This window comes from Theropithecus gelada, chromosome 5 (genome assembly GCF_003255815.1).
Source record: "Theropithecus gelada isolate Dixy chromosome 5, Tgel_1.0, whole genome shotgun sequence".
Lineage (NCBI taxonomy): Eukaryota > Metazoa > Chordata > Mammalia > Primates > Cercopithecidae > Theropithecus > Theropithecus gelada.
The window spans coordinates 143161445-143177871 of record NC_037672.1 but is presented as its reverse complement, the minus strand read 5'-3'; the positions used below and the strand labels follow the sequence as shown (position 1 = coordinate 143177871).

Below are 16427 nucleotides of genomic sequence, written 5' to 3'. Positions count from 1 at the left end.
ACATGGTAAAACCCTGTGAAATCTTTCTGTTCACCTTTCCCAAGTTATTAATTAAAAAATAATTGTTTCAAATTACTCTCTGATCTTTAAAATAAACCAAGACAAAACACTACATACACCTCTCCAGAATCAGCACTGCCACTTCCCTCCCTCCTTCTCGATCCTGCCCCCATATCCTTCAACCAGGCAGTTGTTTCAAATCACACCACCAGCTCCTGAAACAGGAATGCTATTTAGATTGGGGAGGGAGGGAAGAGGAAGTCCAATACAACATTCACACCATTGTCTGGTATTCATTCAACCACAGTGCCCAGATATATTTGTTTTTCCTAGAGACAGCGTAAAACTGTGGAGAATAAAGCAGGGTTGTGGAAAGCTCATTAATAAATTGTGAAAACCCTCTCAGCAAGAGTCATACAACCAGAGGAGCTGCCTTGTGCCAAGCAACATAAAGCCTGGTGCTCTGCTCCTGGTCAATGTCACATGCAAACACAGCTGATTTTTGAGAAAGGCCTCCCTACAGCCACTTGCTAAGCAAGTTAGGAAACATTCTTTCCCAATCTCAGCTCGGCAATTAGAACCTGAATTATATTTACAAACTCTAGGCTTTGCTTTAATCTGACTGTGAGAGATGTACAGAAATGGCCCCTCCCCTACTGTGTTCATAAACTGAGAGAATAACATTGATGCCAATGCTCCTGAAAGGGAGCAGGGAAACCTAAAAAGTCTAACTGCATAGGAAATGCAGGGGGGCTGCTGACAGGAGGGCCTTCTCCTCCCTCTTGCTCATCTTTAGGATTTCTCCAGCACCTCAATTCAAATTCCCACTCCTTATGTGCAAGTGGCACTCTTAGCTCTCCAATTCTGTTTTCTATTTAGGTGACTCAATCAGTGGCTGAACTTCTGATCTTGTGGCCCCTTTTCGCAGCTTCAGACTGAAACTGGATGCCTTTTAGAACATATTCACCCAAGGATTTTGTATAACAGAAAAGGATGCAATAAAAGAGGATACCTCTAAAATGTTTTAATTATATGCCCATACATTATATAAAATATTTGCATCACTTTAGCTGGATATGAAAAGCAAGTCAAATGAAATGACGCTCCTCGAAACTTAAGTTAAAGAATCTTGTAGGAAGAGATATATTTTGTCTTTTTTTTATTCTTTTAGCATTCTGTACACTGACAACGAGGTATAATGACTGAAACTTAAATGTGACAGAACATTTCACAATTAAATCCACAATTGTGTACATTTGTCTTACATGTCAGTGAAAAATCACCAACTATTATAAAAACAGGACAAATTGTATCACAAAAGAAGGAAAAATTAGAAAAAATTCATAAAAAAATATATCCAACTATGAAAAGCATTGCTCTTTTGGTGTCTTCACATCCGTCTCTTCTGTGTACTGATGTACAACACTGAAAAGAAAAAAATACATAAATTGAAATAATAAAAAAAAACCCTGCTTGTAAGTATACATAGTAGCATGTTTAAAAGCCAACAGGTTTTGGTCTGATACATCTGACATTTAAAATGAATTCTCATATCATTCAATTAACTCTAGAAGTACTATGACACTAGTTTTATGAATCTACATCCGGGTTTGATGTCTACTCTATTCTCATCCATGTGTCTCATTTACTCTGCAAAGTGTGACCAGGAAGATAAAATAAAATATATGTGAAAGTCCCTGGCATCTAAGAATGCTTTATAGTTAGAAGTGTAAGAATTATGCTTTTCAGGGCTGAGCACGGTAGTTCACGCCTGTAATCTCAGCGCTTTGGGAGGCCGAAGCAGGTGTATCACTTGAGCTCAGAAGTTCGAGACCAGCCTGGGCAACATGGTGAAATCCCGTGTCTACCAAAAGTACAAAAAAATTAACTAGGCATGGTGGTATGCACCTGTAGTCCCAGCTACTTAGGAGGCTGAGGTGGGAGGATCTCTTGAGCTTGAGAGGCAGAGGCTGCAGTGAGTTGAGACTGCACCACTACACTCCAACCTGGGCAACAGGGCGAGACTTCATCTCAGGGAAAAAAAAAATGCTTTTCAGAAAGTAAATCAGTAAATCTAACCAGGTTAGATCTCAAATTAAGAATAAACAACGTATTTTCATCTATCTCTCCAATACAAACTCTAAACTTGGTGTTTACCTTCTAAATTGCAACACTCAGATAAACAAGAGCTGAGGAGTTTATTTTTTTGTAATGATACCAAAGTCCTTATTCTGAGTTCCTTTTAAAGTCTCATACTTTGATGTTACCCAATGTTCTGCTTAGCTGGTCCTCTCACGACTACCAGCCTGAACTCTTACGATGTGTGGTTTGTAGGAATGAAACAAAATGAAATGCTTGGGTCACTTTGGCTAAACTAGAGGTGGCTCTCCCTTCTACCCTGCATGCCTACTCGGCTTCTGAGAGGCCTGCTCAAAGTGAACAGTAAGGTGTCTTCATCAAAGAACATAGCACAGATCAATCAAATAAGTCAAGATCCTCTTTAAGAGCCAATGATGTGAACTAGGTAGTCTAAAGATGAGTGTCACGGATTACATCATGGGAAATGTGACATGAAGGGAAGCATCAGAATGCACAGTACAGCCACCCCCCAACCCTGGCCCCCAAGTCCTAGGTGTAGTGTGCACATTAAAGGATCTACCCTATCAACACGCACAGAACCCAACCTGCTGGTGACTGCTGCTATTAGCTGTCTTGAGGCGAGGCAAGATCATAACATTTCTTAGGAAAAAGAGGAGGTCAAATAAGGATATGAAAAATAGGGTAATTCTATAAATAGAAAGGACTAGAAAGTCAGGAAATAATGTATGTAAAAATATGATATGAAGAAATATGGTACTGTAAGCACAGGGGACAGACTATTATAAAAGTCAGGAAGTTTAGTTTATAGCAAAGAGATCCAACTATTTAGGGGGTTGAAGACATCCAGAATTAAAGAAATCAACAAAAAATCTGAACTCGAGAATCCCAGAGTTTCATTTGGGAGATGGAACCAAGAAGTAGGGTAATTCTCGTAATTCTGTTATTTTTCCCTCCCCACCAAAAATACAAATATGACTTTATCATAATTTTCATTTTGAAACTAGGTACTTAAAAATAACTATAAAAATCATAGCAATTTATTAGTTGTTAAAAAACTGAGTAACTTTATTTTTTCTATTTTGCCATTTTTGCCAAATCAAAGGATGCAAATCTGCACAGAAAGCATCTGAATGTTTAATAGAGAAGGGACAAATAGGACAAACTGCCAAATTATGCAAATTAAAGACAGCAGGGAAATGGTGCCCATTCTTACAGCTGCAACTTCCAGGCTACAAGAAGCAGGAATATGTGTTGGGGAGATAATAATACACTATATTCAAGAGAGCAGGGTTCCGGGTCAGGAGAACAATGCCCCCAGTTCCTCATCACTAAAGGAAGGGAAGGAGGGAATTTTAGTTTAAAAATTCCATGATGTATCTAAAAAAATAACTGGTCAAACTGACATATAAGCATTTTAAAATAATCAAGCGTAAAACTGGACTTTTAAATTATCTAGTAAACTCTTTGGTGATCTGGATTATAAACAGAAAGGCTTATTTTGAATGAATGCTGTACTGTAGGGTGAAGAAATGTTACCATTGTTTCCTCGGATAAATGCATCCCCATACTTATTCTTCAGTTGTCCATTTACATATTCTTCTGTCTGCTCCAGGGCTATATTCATGTAGCCATCCAGGCAAGCCAGGACCCCTGTAGACATATTTAGTCAAAAAGAAGAAATACAAGGCAAGTAGGAGTTGAAAATTACAGGGCATACCTTAGAGCAGACGATCTCTTTATTCATTAGCTCTTAGATGCTTAATAAAAGAATTCATACCATAAATGAAACTCAACAGCTTAAGCACAAAACAACTCTAGGCCAATCTGAATGAAGACTAGGAAGGCAGTCACGCACCCACTACTACCCAGTAAAACAACAAACTGTCACTTCCCTCACGGTATGTATGACCACATAGCAACTTTTAAAGCATTCAAAAAAGTAAGAGAATAACACTAATCCAACAAAAATACCATTCTGTGAAAGCTAAGCACAAGGTGGGCAATTATGCATGAACAAATGATCCTTGGTTCCAATGGCATTTCCTACTTCAGCCACTAAGTGAAATACGGGTCTGGCAGATTTATTTCATCCTTTTACAACATCTATTGCAGCAGATGAATGTACTCCAGGGTTAAAAGGAAGTCTCCACAATCTGTTAAAATAATAGAAGAGGAGACAGCAGGTGCTCCCGAAAGAACATCTTAAAGCTGTGACTCACAGTGAAGAGCAGCTTGAGAATATAGGGCAACATATTGCATTATAACACATCTTGTTCTGTTTTGTTACAGCTATAATATTTTCCAATCAAAACTAATAGAGAAAATGGCCAAAAACATTTGAGGGAGCTTTCAAGGAAACAGTTTGAGTGAATCTTTAATTGTGTTAAGATGGTATAATTTTGTAAAATTTAACCTAATGATCTTTTTCAAAAGATGAAAATCTGCAAGCCTCTAACTCTGTCTCTAATTTAAAGTGGTATTTTCTAGAAAAAAAAATTTAAAAACAAATACTAGATTCAATTAGTCGAGTCTATAGTTTCTCATTTGATGTCTTAACTTCATTAATATGCTCCTCACTCTCTGCCTCTGCCCCCATTATCCTCTAAACAAAAAAGTTTCCTTTCAAAATTGTGTGTGTAATGACAGCATAAGACATTAATCTACCAGAATTCTGCTAAAAGCGGTAAACTCTCAAAGAACCAGAATGGACTGTGAATAATAAAATTATTTCCTAGCCAAAGAAAGCTTAAGCTATAACTTTAGCTCATTTCCTGCTGTATTATTTTACATATAAGCCACAATTATAAATGAGCAAGAAACTTCTGAGGCACAATATGCAAACCTGTTTGAAAACTAATGAAAAGAATTTCAAAATGAAATGTCCAGGCTGGGCACAGTGGCTCACGCCTGTAATCCCAGTACTTTGGGACGCAGAGGCAGGCAGATCACTTGAGGTCAGGAGTTCAAGATCAGCCTGGCTAACATGGCGAAACCCCGTCTCTACTAAAAATACAAACATTAGTCGGGCGTGGTGGCGGGTGCCTGTAACACTAGCCACTCGGGAGGCTGAGGCAGAAGAATCATTTGAACTTGGGAGGCAGAGGCTGCAGTGAGCCAAGACTGAGCCACTGTACTCCAGCCTGGGTGACAGAGTGAGACTTGGTCTCAAAAAAAAAAAAAAAAAAAAAAAAAAAGTTCACTTCTAATTAAAGTATCTATTCTCACAGCAAAGGCAAAAAACAAAAAACAAAACAAAAAACAAACAAACAAAAAAACAAAAAAACTGCCCAGGGGGTTAGAAATATAACCGTTTCCTTCTCCATGAGATAACCTACTATACATAACCAAAACAAGACATTTTCTTACACAGAAACTGCTACAGAGAGTTGGAGGTTTTTCTTGTATGTTGTGTTTTGTTTTGGGTTTTTTTTTTTTTTTTGGTGTTTTGTAAACCACAAAATAAGCACGTTCTTTTAGTAAGGCTATCTAATAGTATAGAACATTTTGTTTTAATCGTATAAAGGCCACGAACAGACAGTCATAAGAGGAAAAAAAATTATGGTTACTATCCATGTGAAAGACTGCTCAATCTCACTAGTAAACAAATAAAATATATGTAGAATGAGATATTACTTGTTGCCAATTAGATTGGAAAAGATGAAAAAAAGCTAATACAAGAGTTGGTGAGAACATGAAGGATAAACCCAGGTTCTCTGAGGCAGGGCCATGGAATACTCTCTGACTTGTAAATCCTAGCTCAGGGAATTGATTCTAAAGAGATGCTTGGTCAACTGTTCACAATATATGTCAAAGTAAAAGAGTTGTTTACAGTGGCAAAAAACTGGTCAACACCTAAATGTCCATTAACAGGAAACTGGTTAAAAGTAAAAACAAAACTATGGTACAGCCACACAAGAGATTCCTATGCAGTCATTAAACCCTCTATATTGTCATAAAACTAAATGCATTGTTTCATGTTTAAAAAAAAAAAAAAAATCAGGTTGCATGTACAGCTGATTCCATTTATGTCAAATTATGGTTATATAGAGGTCAAAACTGGTAAACTATCTCTGGATGGTAGCATTGGGGAGACTTGGCTTTCTTCTATATACTTTTCTCTATTATTTCCTTTTACATTTCTAAAATTAAAACAAAACTAAAACATGTATTACCTTTATAAATAGAAAAATTTTCCCTAAAGACTACAGAGAAAAAAGGTCAGGCTGGTTCATCTCTTCAATAAAGTGGGTACTGAGAAGATATTGAACACAATGTCCTCATTTTAATCAATTGTCAGATTAAAATCCCTAGAAGTCTATTACTTCCTATGGGGCCATCAAAAGTTCACAGGTGAGAGGCAGTACAGGAGACATTACAGTACCTCAGTATTCCATATGAATCCATTAGTTTTACTATAAAAATAAAATTAAACTGGAGATATGTTATTAATGGCAACAAGCTAAGGGAGCACATAATCACCAGAGTGGTTTCTTAACCAGGCTTATGAGCCGAGCCTGAACTTGAGTCCTAGCTCCTCCTTTACTATGTGGGGATGGTCAACAGAGATTTCAAAGGAAAAAGCTCAAGAGATTACTATGATGATTAATTATTCAGAAAAGAGACCAAGAAAAGGCCACAAAACCCTGTGCTATGGTTTGAATGTGTGCCCTCCAAAATTCAGGTGTTTGGCAATAGGACAGTATTAAGAGGTGGGAGCCTTTAAGAGGCAAGCAGACCATGGGGACTTGCCCATTAACAGGATGAAGGCCTGCATAAAAAAAGGCTTCATGCAGTGTGCTGGTTTGCCCTCTGCCTTCTGCCACGTGAGGACTCAGCATTCCTCCTCTCCGGAGGATGTAGCCCTCACCAGACAACTGAACCTGCTGGCACCTTGATCTTGGATTTCCTAGCCACCAGAACTGTGAGAAAATAAACTTCTGTTTTTGAAAATCACCCAGTCTAGAGGCGGAGCTTGCAGTGAGCCGAGATCGCACCACTGCACTCCAGACTGGGCGACAGAGCGAGACTCTGTCTCAAAAAAAAAAAAGAAAGAAAGAAAATTACCCAGTCTAGTGTACAGTGCTCAGGTGACGGGTGCACCAAAATCTCAGAAACCACCACTAAAGAATGTATCTATATAACAAAAAAACCACCTGTACCTCAAAAACTACTGAAATAAATAAAAAAAAAAACGCACAAAATAAAAATTACCCAGTCTGTGGTATTCTGTTAGAGCAACCCAAGAGACCAAGTCACTCAGATAACGAATTAGTTAGCTACGCCTGTGAAATATTTCAGGTAACTTAACATACCTTAGTTGTGGAAGATAAGAAATTCAGTAACTTTAAAAAATGGAATCTGAAACCATTCTTCCTATAAAGTTAATTTCAAAAGCACTGCAGCCTCTTAAAAATAATATTCTCTCCAAGAACAGAAAGGCACTTTTTTTTTGAGATAGTCTCACCCTGTCGCCCCACACATTATACGTTATATAAGTGGGACATTCAGGTTGTAAAATGATACTCAATAGCTACCTGCCAATCTTAAATACTCCTGCAAAAACAAATGCTGCTGCACCAAGATGTTCTTCAGTTGAGTTGTTCATACCTGAGTTTACTAGGAATACCTTGCTATTACCAGGGAACTTAGGCACGGATGATCTCAAAGCAGACAGGAGACAGAAGTCACACAAATCACACTGAAAGGCAGAAGCACATGCTATACTGTCAGAGTTGTCCTTCTTAAAGGAATGACCGGCTCAGTTGTCTGGCCCCGCCGACCCACGACCCACGACCCACCGACCCACGAATCAGCCCAGCCGTCGTGTGCACCATGTCTGGCTCCTCCAGTGTCGCCGCTATGAAGAAAGTGGTTCAACAGCTCCAGCTGGAGGCCGGGCTCAACTGCGTAAAAGTTTCCCAGACAGCTGCAGACTTGAAACAATTCTGTCTGCAGAATGCTCAACATGACCCTTTGCTGACTGGAGCATCTTCAAGTACAAATCCCTTCAGACCCCAGAAAGTCTGTTCCTTTTTGTAGTAAAATGAATCTTTCAAAGGTTTCCCAAACCACTCCTTATGATCCAGTGAATATTCAAGAGAGCTACATTTGAAGCCTGTGCAAAAGCTTATCCCTGTAACACATGTGCCATAATATACAAACTTCTACTTTTGTCACTCCTTAACATCTACCTCTCTGAATTTTCATGAATTTCTATTTCACAAGGGTAACTGCTTTATATACACTGGCAGCAGCATACAATAAAACTTAGTATGAAAAAAATAAATAAAAGGAATGATATGAGAGATAGAAAAAGAGATATGCATAAAAACTGCTGATGACCCGTACTTTTTTGGTCTATTGGGTATATTTAAGAGGTTAATAAAAATCAGTGAGTCACATTTACTTATTCAGTTACACCAGTGAGAATGAAACATGAAAATATTACCTCGATAATCCACTCCAGAATTTAATTTTACCACAACCGGTCGTCCAATGATTTGCTTTAAGAAGTCACTAGGGGTTTGCTTCCGAAGACTCATTTTAACAATCCTAAATCAAAATATGAAAAGGAATAATAAAAAGTAAAGACCAAAGCTGATTATTCAACAAAACCCTTACAGCCCTTAACATACGTACAGAAAATGAAGTATTAAAGGACCATGTGAGAAGACACGTATTACTCCACTGCTACTACATGACGGGTAACATGTTTTCAGTTACTTACTATGAGCCAGATACTAAGCTGAACATTCTACATGCATTACCTTATTTAGTTCCCACAACACCATGGCATAGCCTCATTAGGGAAAGTCCTGTGTTTACAAAGCACCTGCTCTTAATCACTTATCATTACTGCCTGACACACAGTCAGTATACCCATTACAACCACTACCACCTCCATTCAGTGAATGGTTGGTTATTTTATGCGGAGCATTCTGCTAAGGTCTTTATAAACACTACCACATTTCATCTTTACAAGAACCCTGGGAAGAAGGTCTTAATACCCTCATTTTGCTGATGAAAGTAAAGGCACAGAAAGATTAAATAATTTGTTCCCAAATGTGACGGAACATTCAAGTTCAAATCAGCCCTATTTTAAAGTCCATATTATATAGAACCGACACATTTATGAACAACTGATGCCTACATGGTATCTCTGAAAAGAATTATAATCTAATGGTAATTTTGAGTGTACTATATGCCAGCACTTTTCCAAGAACTTTGTATGTATTAATCCATTTAAATTGCTCTACCCTAAAAGGCAGGTATTGTTTTTATGCTCATTTTACACATGAAGAAAAAGACACAGAAAGATTAAACACTCTGCTCAAGGTCACACAGCTAGAAAGCGGACAGCCAGCCCATACTCTTAATCACAACCTTAAACAGCCTTCTGAAAGGCAATAACATAGCCAAAGATTTTTAATTATTCTATTATGACTATAACAGATATATGCTCTAAATAACAAAGAAAAAGTCTTAAAACTCAAGAATAATGGGAGTCTAACATAGAAAAAGAGATAGCATTACACACCCAAATCAACAGTATCAGACATGCAAAGCTGCACATCACTCCTTTCAAAATGCATCTTTTCTTATATAACAGCTCTCTTTCAAAATATGTTGGCAAGTTAATAAGACTGTAGTTAAGCAAAAACTGAGTAAAAATATTTCAGAAATTAGTGTTTCTGTTTCAGTCAAATTCAGCATCACTATTATTCAGCAGCTATATAGCACTGAGACTTAAAAATTAGTATGGAAACACTATTTTAAGGATTCCCTTCAAGAACTCAAGCTGTTCTTTTGTTTTCAATGAAATTTTTTCATTAAACATTCTTCCATTATGCTTATTTCACTCTAAGTCCATCCACTCAATAATCTGAATTTGTGAGGAGAAGGATTATTTAGAGATGTTCTCATAGTGAATTCATACAGGATCAGCAGATGTAGTAAGCTGGAACTCCAGGTTACTGGGTTCAACAAATATGTATGTGTACACACTGTGCAAGGAAATTCAAAAACATGTCATACACAAAGGCTCTGTCCTTAAAGAACTTAAAATCTAGAAAAATTTAAACTTGTTTAAACAGTGTGAATAAACAAAAGCAATCGTAATTTAAGTAAAATAATTTTCTTTAGTCAAGAAAAGTCAACATCCTAAGTCAAATAAAAGAAAATACAAATTTCAGAAATTATTTTTGAATTTTGGGTTATCATTTGGACAATCTACACTGCCCCCAAGGTTTGAAAGATGTTTTTAAAATGCGATCGAGTAATTATTTTGCTCAACAAATGTTAATTTAACTTTCCCATTTAATTTCCAGCTTATTTTTTTAGCTCCACAATCTCAACAGATAACTACAATTACAACTACTATTACAATTACAATTACAACTACTATTCAGGACAACCACTTTTCATTCAGGACTCAGATCACACAGCAATTTTATTTATACTGTTCTGAGTACAAAGTGAAAAATTACAAAGTAAATACTGTAACAGATTCATTACCTTTAATGAGTTTAGTGAAAATATACAAATCTTCCTATTCATCTATAAACCGCCTTATTTACGTTTTGAACACGTGCTGTTTTGAGGCTGAACACATCCAGAGAGAATATTAACTCCGAAGGCCTGATACTCAACTGATGAGTCAGGTTCATCTCCCGTCACAGATACTAAATCCCAATATGCCACAGTTTCATCATGTATAAAACTGAGAGGAAAGTAGCCACTTTATGTTAAAAACCACTAAAATACATTGTAATGTGACTCTAGTTCACAGAGATATTAACTACTTTAATTATTACTAATTTCACCTACTCATAGAGTATTTACAATTTCAGATTAAAAACATTTGAAAAGCAAAAACTGGGAAGAGTTAATAACTGTCAGAAAAAAGAATGCAAATCTTGACTATCAGTTGCTTGACAGTACAGGTTATTTTAAAGGTATTATTAACTTTCCACACCTTTTAAAAAACACAGACATGTTCTTCTAAGCTCACCAAAGATAACACCTTGTCCATTACGCCTTATCTGTATTCCAATTAACATCAATCTCTTCCTGAAGGCAATCAACACTTCCAACTTTCACGGAGCACCTGTCAAGTTCAGGTACACGGGGCTGGGAAATGTAACACAAAGACAAGGCCTTAAGCCCTCAGAGTTTACATTCTACAGAGGGCAAAAAACGTGTAAACAGAGAATTTTACAAAGGTGATGTATATTCTGATAGAATTATGCACAAAAGGGCAGAGAACACTCTCTTATCCCAGGCTTGGCAGATCAAAGAAGAATTTCTGGAAGCTAACACCTGAGCTGAGTTTGAAGGAAAAGGCATCACCCTCCAGCTGAAAGAGAAGTCAGAAAAGGCACGGGACATGTGCCTGGGTAGAAGGTAAAATCTACATAGGCAAGGAGGAGACGCCTCTGAGGCAGGGAGCTGTGCAACATTCACAGGAGCACGGAGTTCAGGCTCTGGGTCAGTTTCCCAAACTTGAATCATTAGGATCAGCTGGAGATTCTACTCAGTAGTTCTGGGGTAGGAGCCAGGAATCTATTTGAACAAGCCTAGGAAATAACTGGCAAGGGGAAATACTGTTGTCAATGATAGGAAACAGGGATTTTTAAGCAGGAAGTTGCTTGGATTCCACTCTCTACTTTCCATAGCAGAGTGGAGATGCCCATCTCACCTAGTTTTGGCATCACAGTTTGGCATTTGATTTTATTTGCTATAACCTGTCACTACGCCCTCTTTTGTATTCTTTATGTGGGTCTTTTCTCTCTCAAATTACTGTAAGCCACATGACAAGAGGGGCTCACAAGCTTCTCATCTGTTCTCTAGAATATCTACATTCTACTAAATCTCTTGGGAAAAAATACTTTTAAGGTTATTTGGAAATAACCTTATGGGTTGCCTCAAACACATTTTATCCATCACTTTAGGAAAGCCATATCTTTTACATTAGTCTTCATTAGGCTTCCTTGGTACTCCCTGTTACTTAATGACTTGCCCATAAATCCATTTTGTATGAGTAAATTGGTCTTGACACCACAATTTTTCCCATCACTTGGCTCAAGTAATTTTAAGTTTTCATCTTTTAAATTGGATAAGGCAGAAGGAACAGTTCTGACAATTTCTGAAGCAAGAGATGAGTCTCTTGAACCATAAACACATAAGAGGAAAAAGACCTTTCTTCAGGGTCACCTTGGTAAAACTTCTCCTTTCAAAATTAAAGTCATAATCACTCTCTATACCTCCTCTCCCTCCCCTGACTCCTACTCAGGCTTGTTGCAAATGACCTATTTTCATAAATGGCTATTAAGTCAAAGACAGTATATTTTCTGTCAGAAGCTACTGAGAGGTCTAGAATGAAAAAACATCTGCGAAGTGCCCTGCACGGAATTCTTTTCTTTTTGGTAAGAGAATGAAGAAAAAAAGAACTTTTATTAATCCAACTATGTGCCACCAGCGTTAGATTCATAAGCAATTTACAGAGAAACCGTGTGAGGTGGAAAGCAAAGCCAAGACTGACCCCAAACCCCAAGCGCTTTCACAGGTACAGCTGCCTTCTGAATAAGTTAAGATTCTCTGGTTAAATCTTGGGGAATCGCAATAGAGGCAGCGAGAAATCCAGTCGGAGAGTAGCAGCACTGGGGAAAAAAATACCTAACGTGACAAAGTGCTGTAAATTAGCCTCAAAGAAATACAACGGACAAACGCGAAGAAAATTATCTCATGTGATTCGGGTTATGCCACTGGGCAGAAGACATGAAAATCCTTATTTCTTGGCAATGTTTACCTGTAAGTTTTTACCTACTCCTAGCATATTTACAGTTTAGGGTGAAAAAAATTTGAAAAGCAAAAACTTGCAAGGAAACATTACAATCCAAGTAACTGCAGCACTAGACTAATAGATCAGTGTCTGAGGAGGCGATCAGACACGGAGAACAGCTCTCCAAGTCCTCCCTTCTGACACAGTGGAGTGCCTCGCTGTCTTGTGAAGGCTTCATACCAATCCCTCCTTCCTGAGCAGCAGGCGCTACTTCTCTCCCTCTCTCCCAAAGGCGAAGTGAGTCCACTCAGAGCACCTCTTTCCACTCTCGGTCATGGTCCTTATCAGGCTGCTTTGTAATTTTTCCATTTGCTGACAGGTCTCCCATGGTGAGTTTTAAGCTCCTTGGGGACAGGGGAAATATCCTACTCACTTGGTATCCCTAGTACCTAAGCACACTGCCCAAGTCTGTGGAAGAGACATTCAAGGCCTAAGCACACTGCCCAAGTCTGTGGAAGAGACATTCAAGGCCAGTGCCAAGCAAAATCCCTGTCCAGCCCCCACCAAACTCAAACTATGAATACAGTGACTAGTAGGATCATGCACGTACTTCAACAAATACTAACCAAGTAATCTCTATTAGGACCACCAAAGACAGAGAAAACAACCCTTTCTGTCATTCAAGAACCAGCTGTTTCCAAATCTAGAGATGCTTGTTAAAATGCAGATTCCTGAAGTCTACTCAGGTAAAAGCACTGTATTTTACATTTTATGAAGTTCTCCAGATAATTTATTTAAGCAAATGGTTCTCAACTAGGGGCAGTCCCCCCAACCTCACCCCACCCTGCTCAGGGACATTTGGAAGTATCTGGGGACACTGAGCTGTCATGACTGAGGAAGGTGGTGCTACTGCTATACTAGTGGGTAGAGACCAGGGATGTTGCTAAACATTTTACAACAGGACCGCCCTCCACAACAAAGGACTGTTCAGCCCAAAATGTCAATGGAAGCTGAGAATCTCCGCTATAAGCCCTAAAAAAAAAAAAAAAAAAACCACCAACAACATTGTTCTTTGGTTTTAAAGTGAGGAGTTTTAAAGAAATCTCCAAAGTACAGCAAATGATAACCAAAAGCTACATTCTAACCAAATGATGGAGTGTAGATTATAATTAATCAGGGATGTTTTATTCTAACATAAAGGGAACCTGAAAACAACTGTCAAAATCTTGAAGGGGTTGCCATTCTAAATAATGGATTTCTAGTCTTGGCCATGAAAATAATCACTTTCCAATTTCTCAGTGTTACAGGTCCCTCCGATCATTAATCTGTTAGTACACTTTTAAAAGGAGAGAATATTCCAGGTGATGTAAACAAATTTTTAAATTCTAATATCTACTATGCCAGAGTTCAGTGAGAGACTGCCTGATGCAGCACAGGGTACTCACTTGGGAGGCAGGAAACCTGAGTTCTAATCCCAGCTCTGCTACTTAATTAGCTGTGTGACTTGGATAACTCATCATTTCACTTCTCATGGCCCCAGGTTCCTCATCTGCAAAATAAGGGAGTTATGCCAAATGACCACTTAAGTCTCTTCCTGCCCTAACATTCAGGTAGTAACGCATTAACTCCAGTGACACACACACACACACACCCACACACACACACCCCACAAACATAAGCCTCTCAAGATTTCTGTACAATATTCAAGCAAGTAAAATTGCCAAACACCTGAAAAACTTTTTTGGAAAACACTGCAGCAATGTGTACGAAGGCCTAAAAAAGGCCTTACAGATGAAAGCATCTAATCTGATAATTTCACTTCTGAGAATCTAGTCCAAAGAAATAATCTAGGCCGGGCGCGGTGGCTCAAGCCTGTAATCCCAGCACTTTGGGAGGCCGAGACGGGCGGATCACGAGGTCAGGAGATCGAGGCCATCCTGGCTAACACGGTGAAACCCCGTCTCTACTAAGAAATACAAAAAACTAGCCGGGCGAGGTGGCGGGCGCCTGTAGTCCCAGCTACTCGGGAGGCTGAGGCAGGAGAATGGCGTGAACCCGGGAGGCGGAGCTTGCAGTGAGCTGAGATCCGGCCACTGCACTCCAGCCTGGGCTACAGAGCGAGACTCCGTCTCAAATAAAAAAAAAAAAAAAAAAAAGAAATAATCTAAAAAATAGGGGGGGAAAGGTTTATCAAAGTATTATCTGGGGTGCTAAGAGCTTCAAAAATTCAAAAACAATCTATAATATCCCACAATCGGGAAATGACTGAATAATTTATGGGACCTACATTGCGATCCACAATGAGGGACAGTCAATCAAAAGAAGATACAAAACTAGAATAATATTTAGGAAGAGTTTTTAAATGGAAGTGGAAAACTATACTGTTAAGTGATTAAACACGTACACTTTTAGCTCAAGTAGAAGCTAGCATACACAGGAGAAAAAGATTGTAGGTGAAAGGGTTGTGAATATTATTTCTTCACTAAAGTCTTCCATGTTTGCAATTTTCTACAATAGTCACATATTACTAAGAGCAGTGGGGTAGGGTAATCCGCTTCATCCTAATGCTACACATCTTAAAAACGCCTGCTATGCACGCGCGCGGACACGCGAACGCACAGAAAACCTCGGGCGATAGGACTTAAGACCATACAATTGGGTTCCTAGGCCTGACAACTCAGTAAGACAGGCGAGTCCAGTCCTTAATTCCTGTGGTCAGGCGCAGCCACCCCGATGTAGGGAACGGTTCGCAATTCCCTGAAGCCCTGGAAGACTGGCGAAGCCTAGGCCTGGGTTCGGGATCCGCTTTCCCGCCGAATCATGGGATTAACCTCGGGGCTCCCTGGGGAACTTCAACAACCTGAACTGGTATCGGACGCCAACTCGGTGGGAGCCGGGACGGTGCCGCTACTCTCCGCGCAGTCTAAGCACCTCGCTGAGGGCGGTCCCGGCGCCCACCATCAGACCTCTCCGGCCATTCCGTGCGCGGAGAGCTTGGACGCGGCATTTCGCGGGAACCTGCCAGTCAGTGGTCCCTTCCCGGAGCCCCAGCCCGTTCCCCTCAGGCCCTTTCCGGGGCTGCCTCGCCCGGCCTAGGGCCGCTGCAGCCGCCGCTCCACAGCGCGACTGAACACTGGGGCGTCGAACCCGGGGCTACGCCCGGCCCAGTCATCGGCCCGCGCAGCCGTGCGGCTCACCTCGCGGGCGGGATCCAGAACCCTCACTCCAGGCGCCCCACGAGTCCGGCCTCCGCGGATGATCGCAGCCAAAACCGAAACCGCCGAGGCAGCGGCACTTTTCTGCCTCGGCCAATCACTGCTCTTCTCTGCTACGGCAGCCCGCTGGGGCCGAAAACGCCTGTCAGCGCCGAAGCGCGCAAATCCGAGAATCCTGTTTTGTCTAGTAGCAAAATTGGTGCACTGGAGTTCCTCTAACAGAAATCTGAATACAAAACAAATACAATATAAAACAAAAACAAAAATCCAGGAAACTAGAAGTGATCTTTTGTCCAGGATTTATTTGCAGAAGTGTAAAAAATAACTTGAAG

The 16427-nt window shown here is 39.7% G+C and overlaps 1 protein-coding gene and 1 pseudogene across 4 annotated transcripts; one reads left to right on the top strand and one right to left on the bottom strand.

Moving 5' to 3' along the window:
• Positions 1-1114: 1114 nt before the first annotated feature.
• Positions 1115-16206, bottom strand: LSM6 (LSM6 homolog, U6 small nuclear RNA and mRNA degradation associated). Of its 3 annotated transcripts, XM_025385420.1 has the most exons (5): positions 16078-16174; positions 14326-14429; positions 8549-8652; positions 3637-3750; positions 1115-1425 (listed from the first exon to the last, which is right to left on the bottom strand). In XM_025385420.1, exons 3-5 carry the CDS (start codon positions 8640-8642, stop codon positions 1391-1393), a joined length of 243 nt encoding a protein of 80 aa, XP_025241205.1. In that variant the 5' UTR covers positions 8643-8652; positions 14326-14429; positions 16078-16174; the 3' UTR covers positions 1115-1390. The 3 variants fall into 3 exon arrangements, with proteins under 3 accessions (XP_025241205.1, XP_025241203.1, XP_025241206.1); XM_025385418.1 differs by lacking the exon at positions 14326-14429 and having other exon boundaries at positions 16078-16206; XM_025385421.1 differs by lacking the exon at positions 14326-14429 and having other exon boundaries at positions 16028-16174.
• LOC112625455 lies at positions 7863-8378 on the top strand (annotated as a pseudogene). Its single transcript, XR_003119600.1, has one exon. The product of XR_003119600.1 is annotated as a guanine nucleotide-binding protein G(I)/G(S)/G(O) subunit gamma-5 pseudogene (transcript).
• Positions 16207-16427: the final 221 nt, after the last annotated feature.

Excerpts from the sequence above, each read along its gene's own strand:
- LSM6 (XM_025385418.1), bottom strand. The coding sequence starts at position 8,642 with ATGAGTCTTCGGAAGCAAACCCCTAGTGACTTCTTAAAGCAAATCATT. Across the intron at positions 3,751-8,548 it reads TTCTGGAGTGGATTATCGAG|GGGTCCTGGCTTGCCTGGAT; the intron begins GTAATATTTTCA and ends ATATGTCTACAG. Across the intron at positions 1,426-3,636 it reads ATTTATCCGAGGAAACAATG|TGTTGTACATCAGTACACAG; the intron begins GTAACATTTCTT and ends TTTTCTTTTCAG.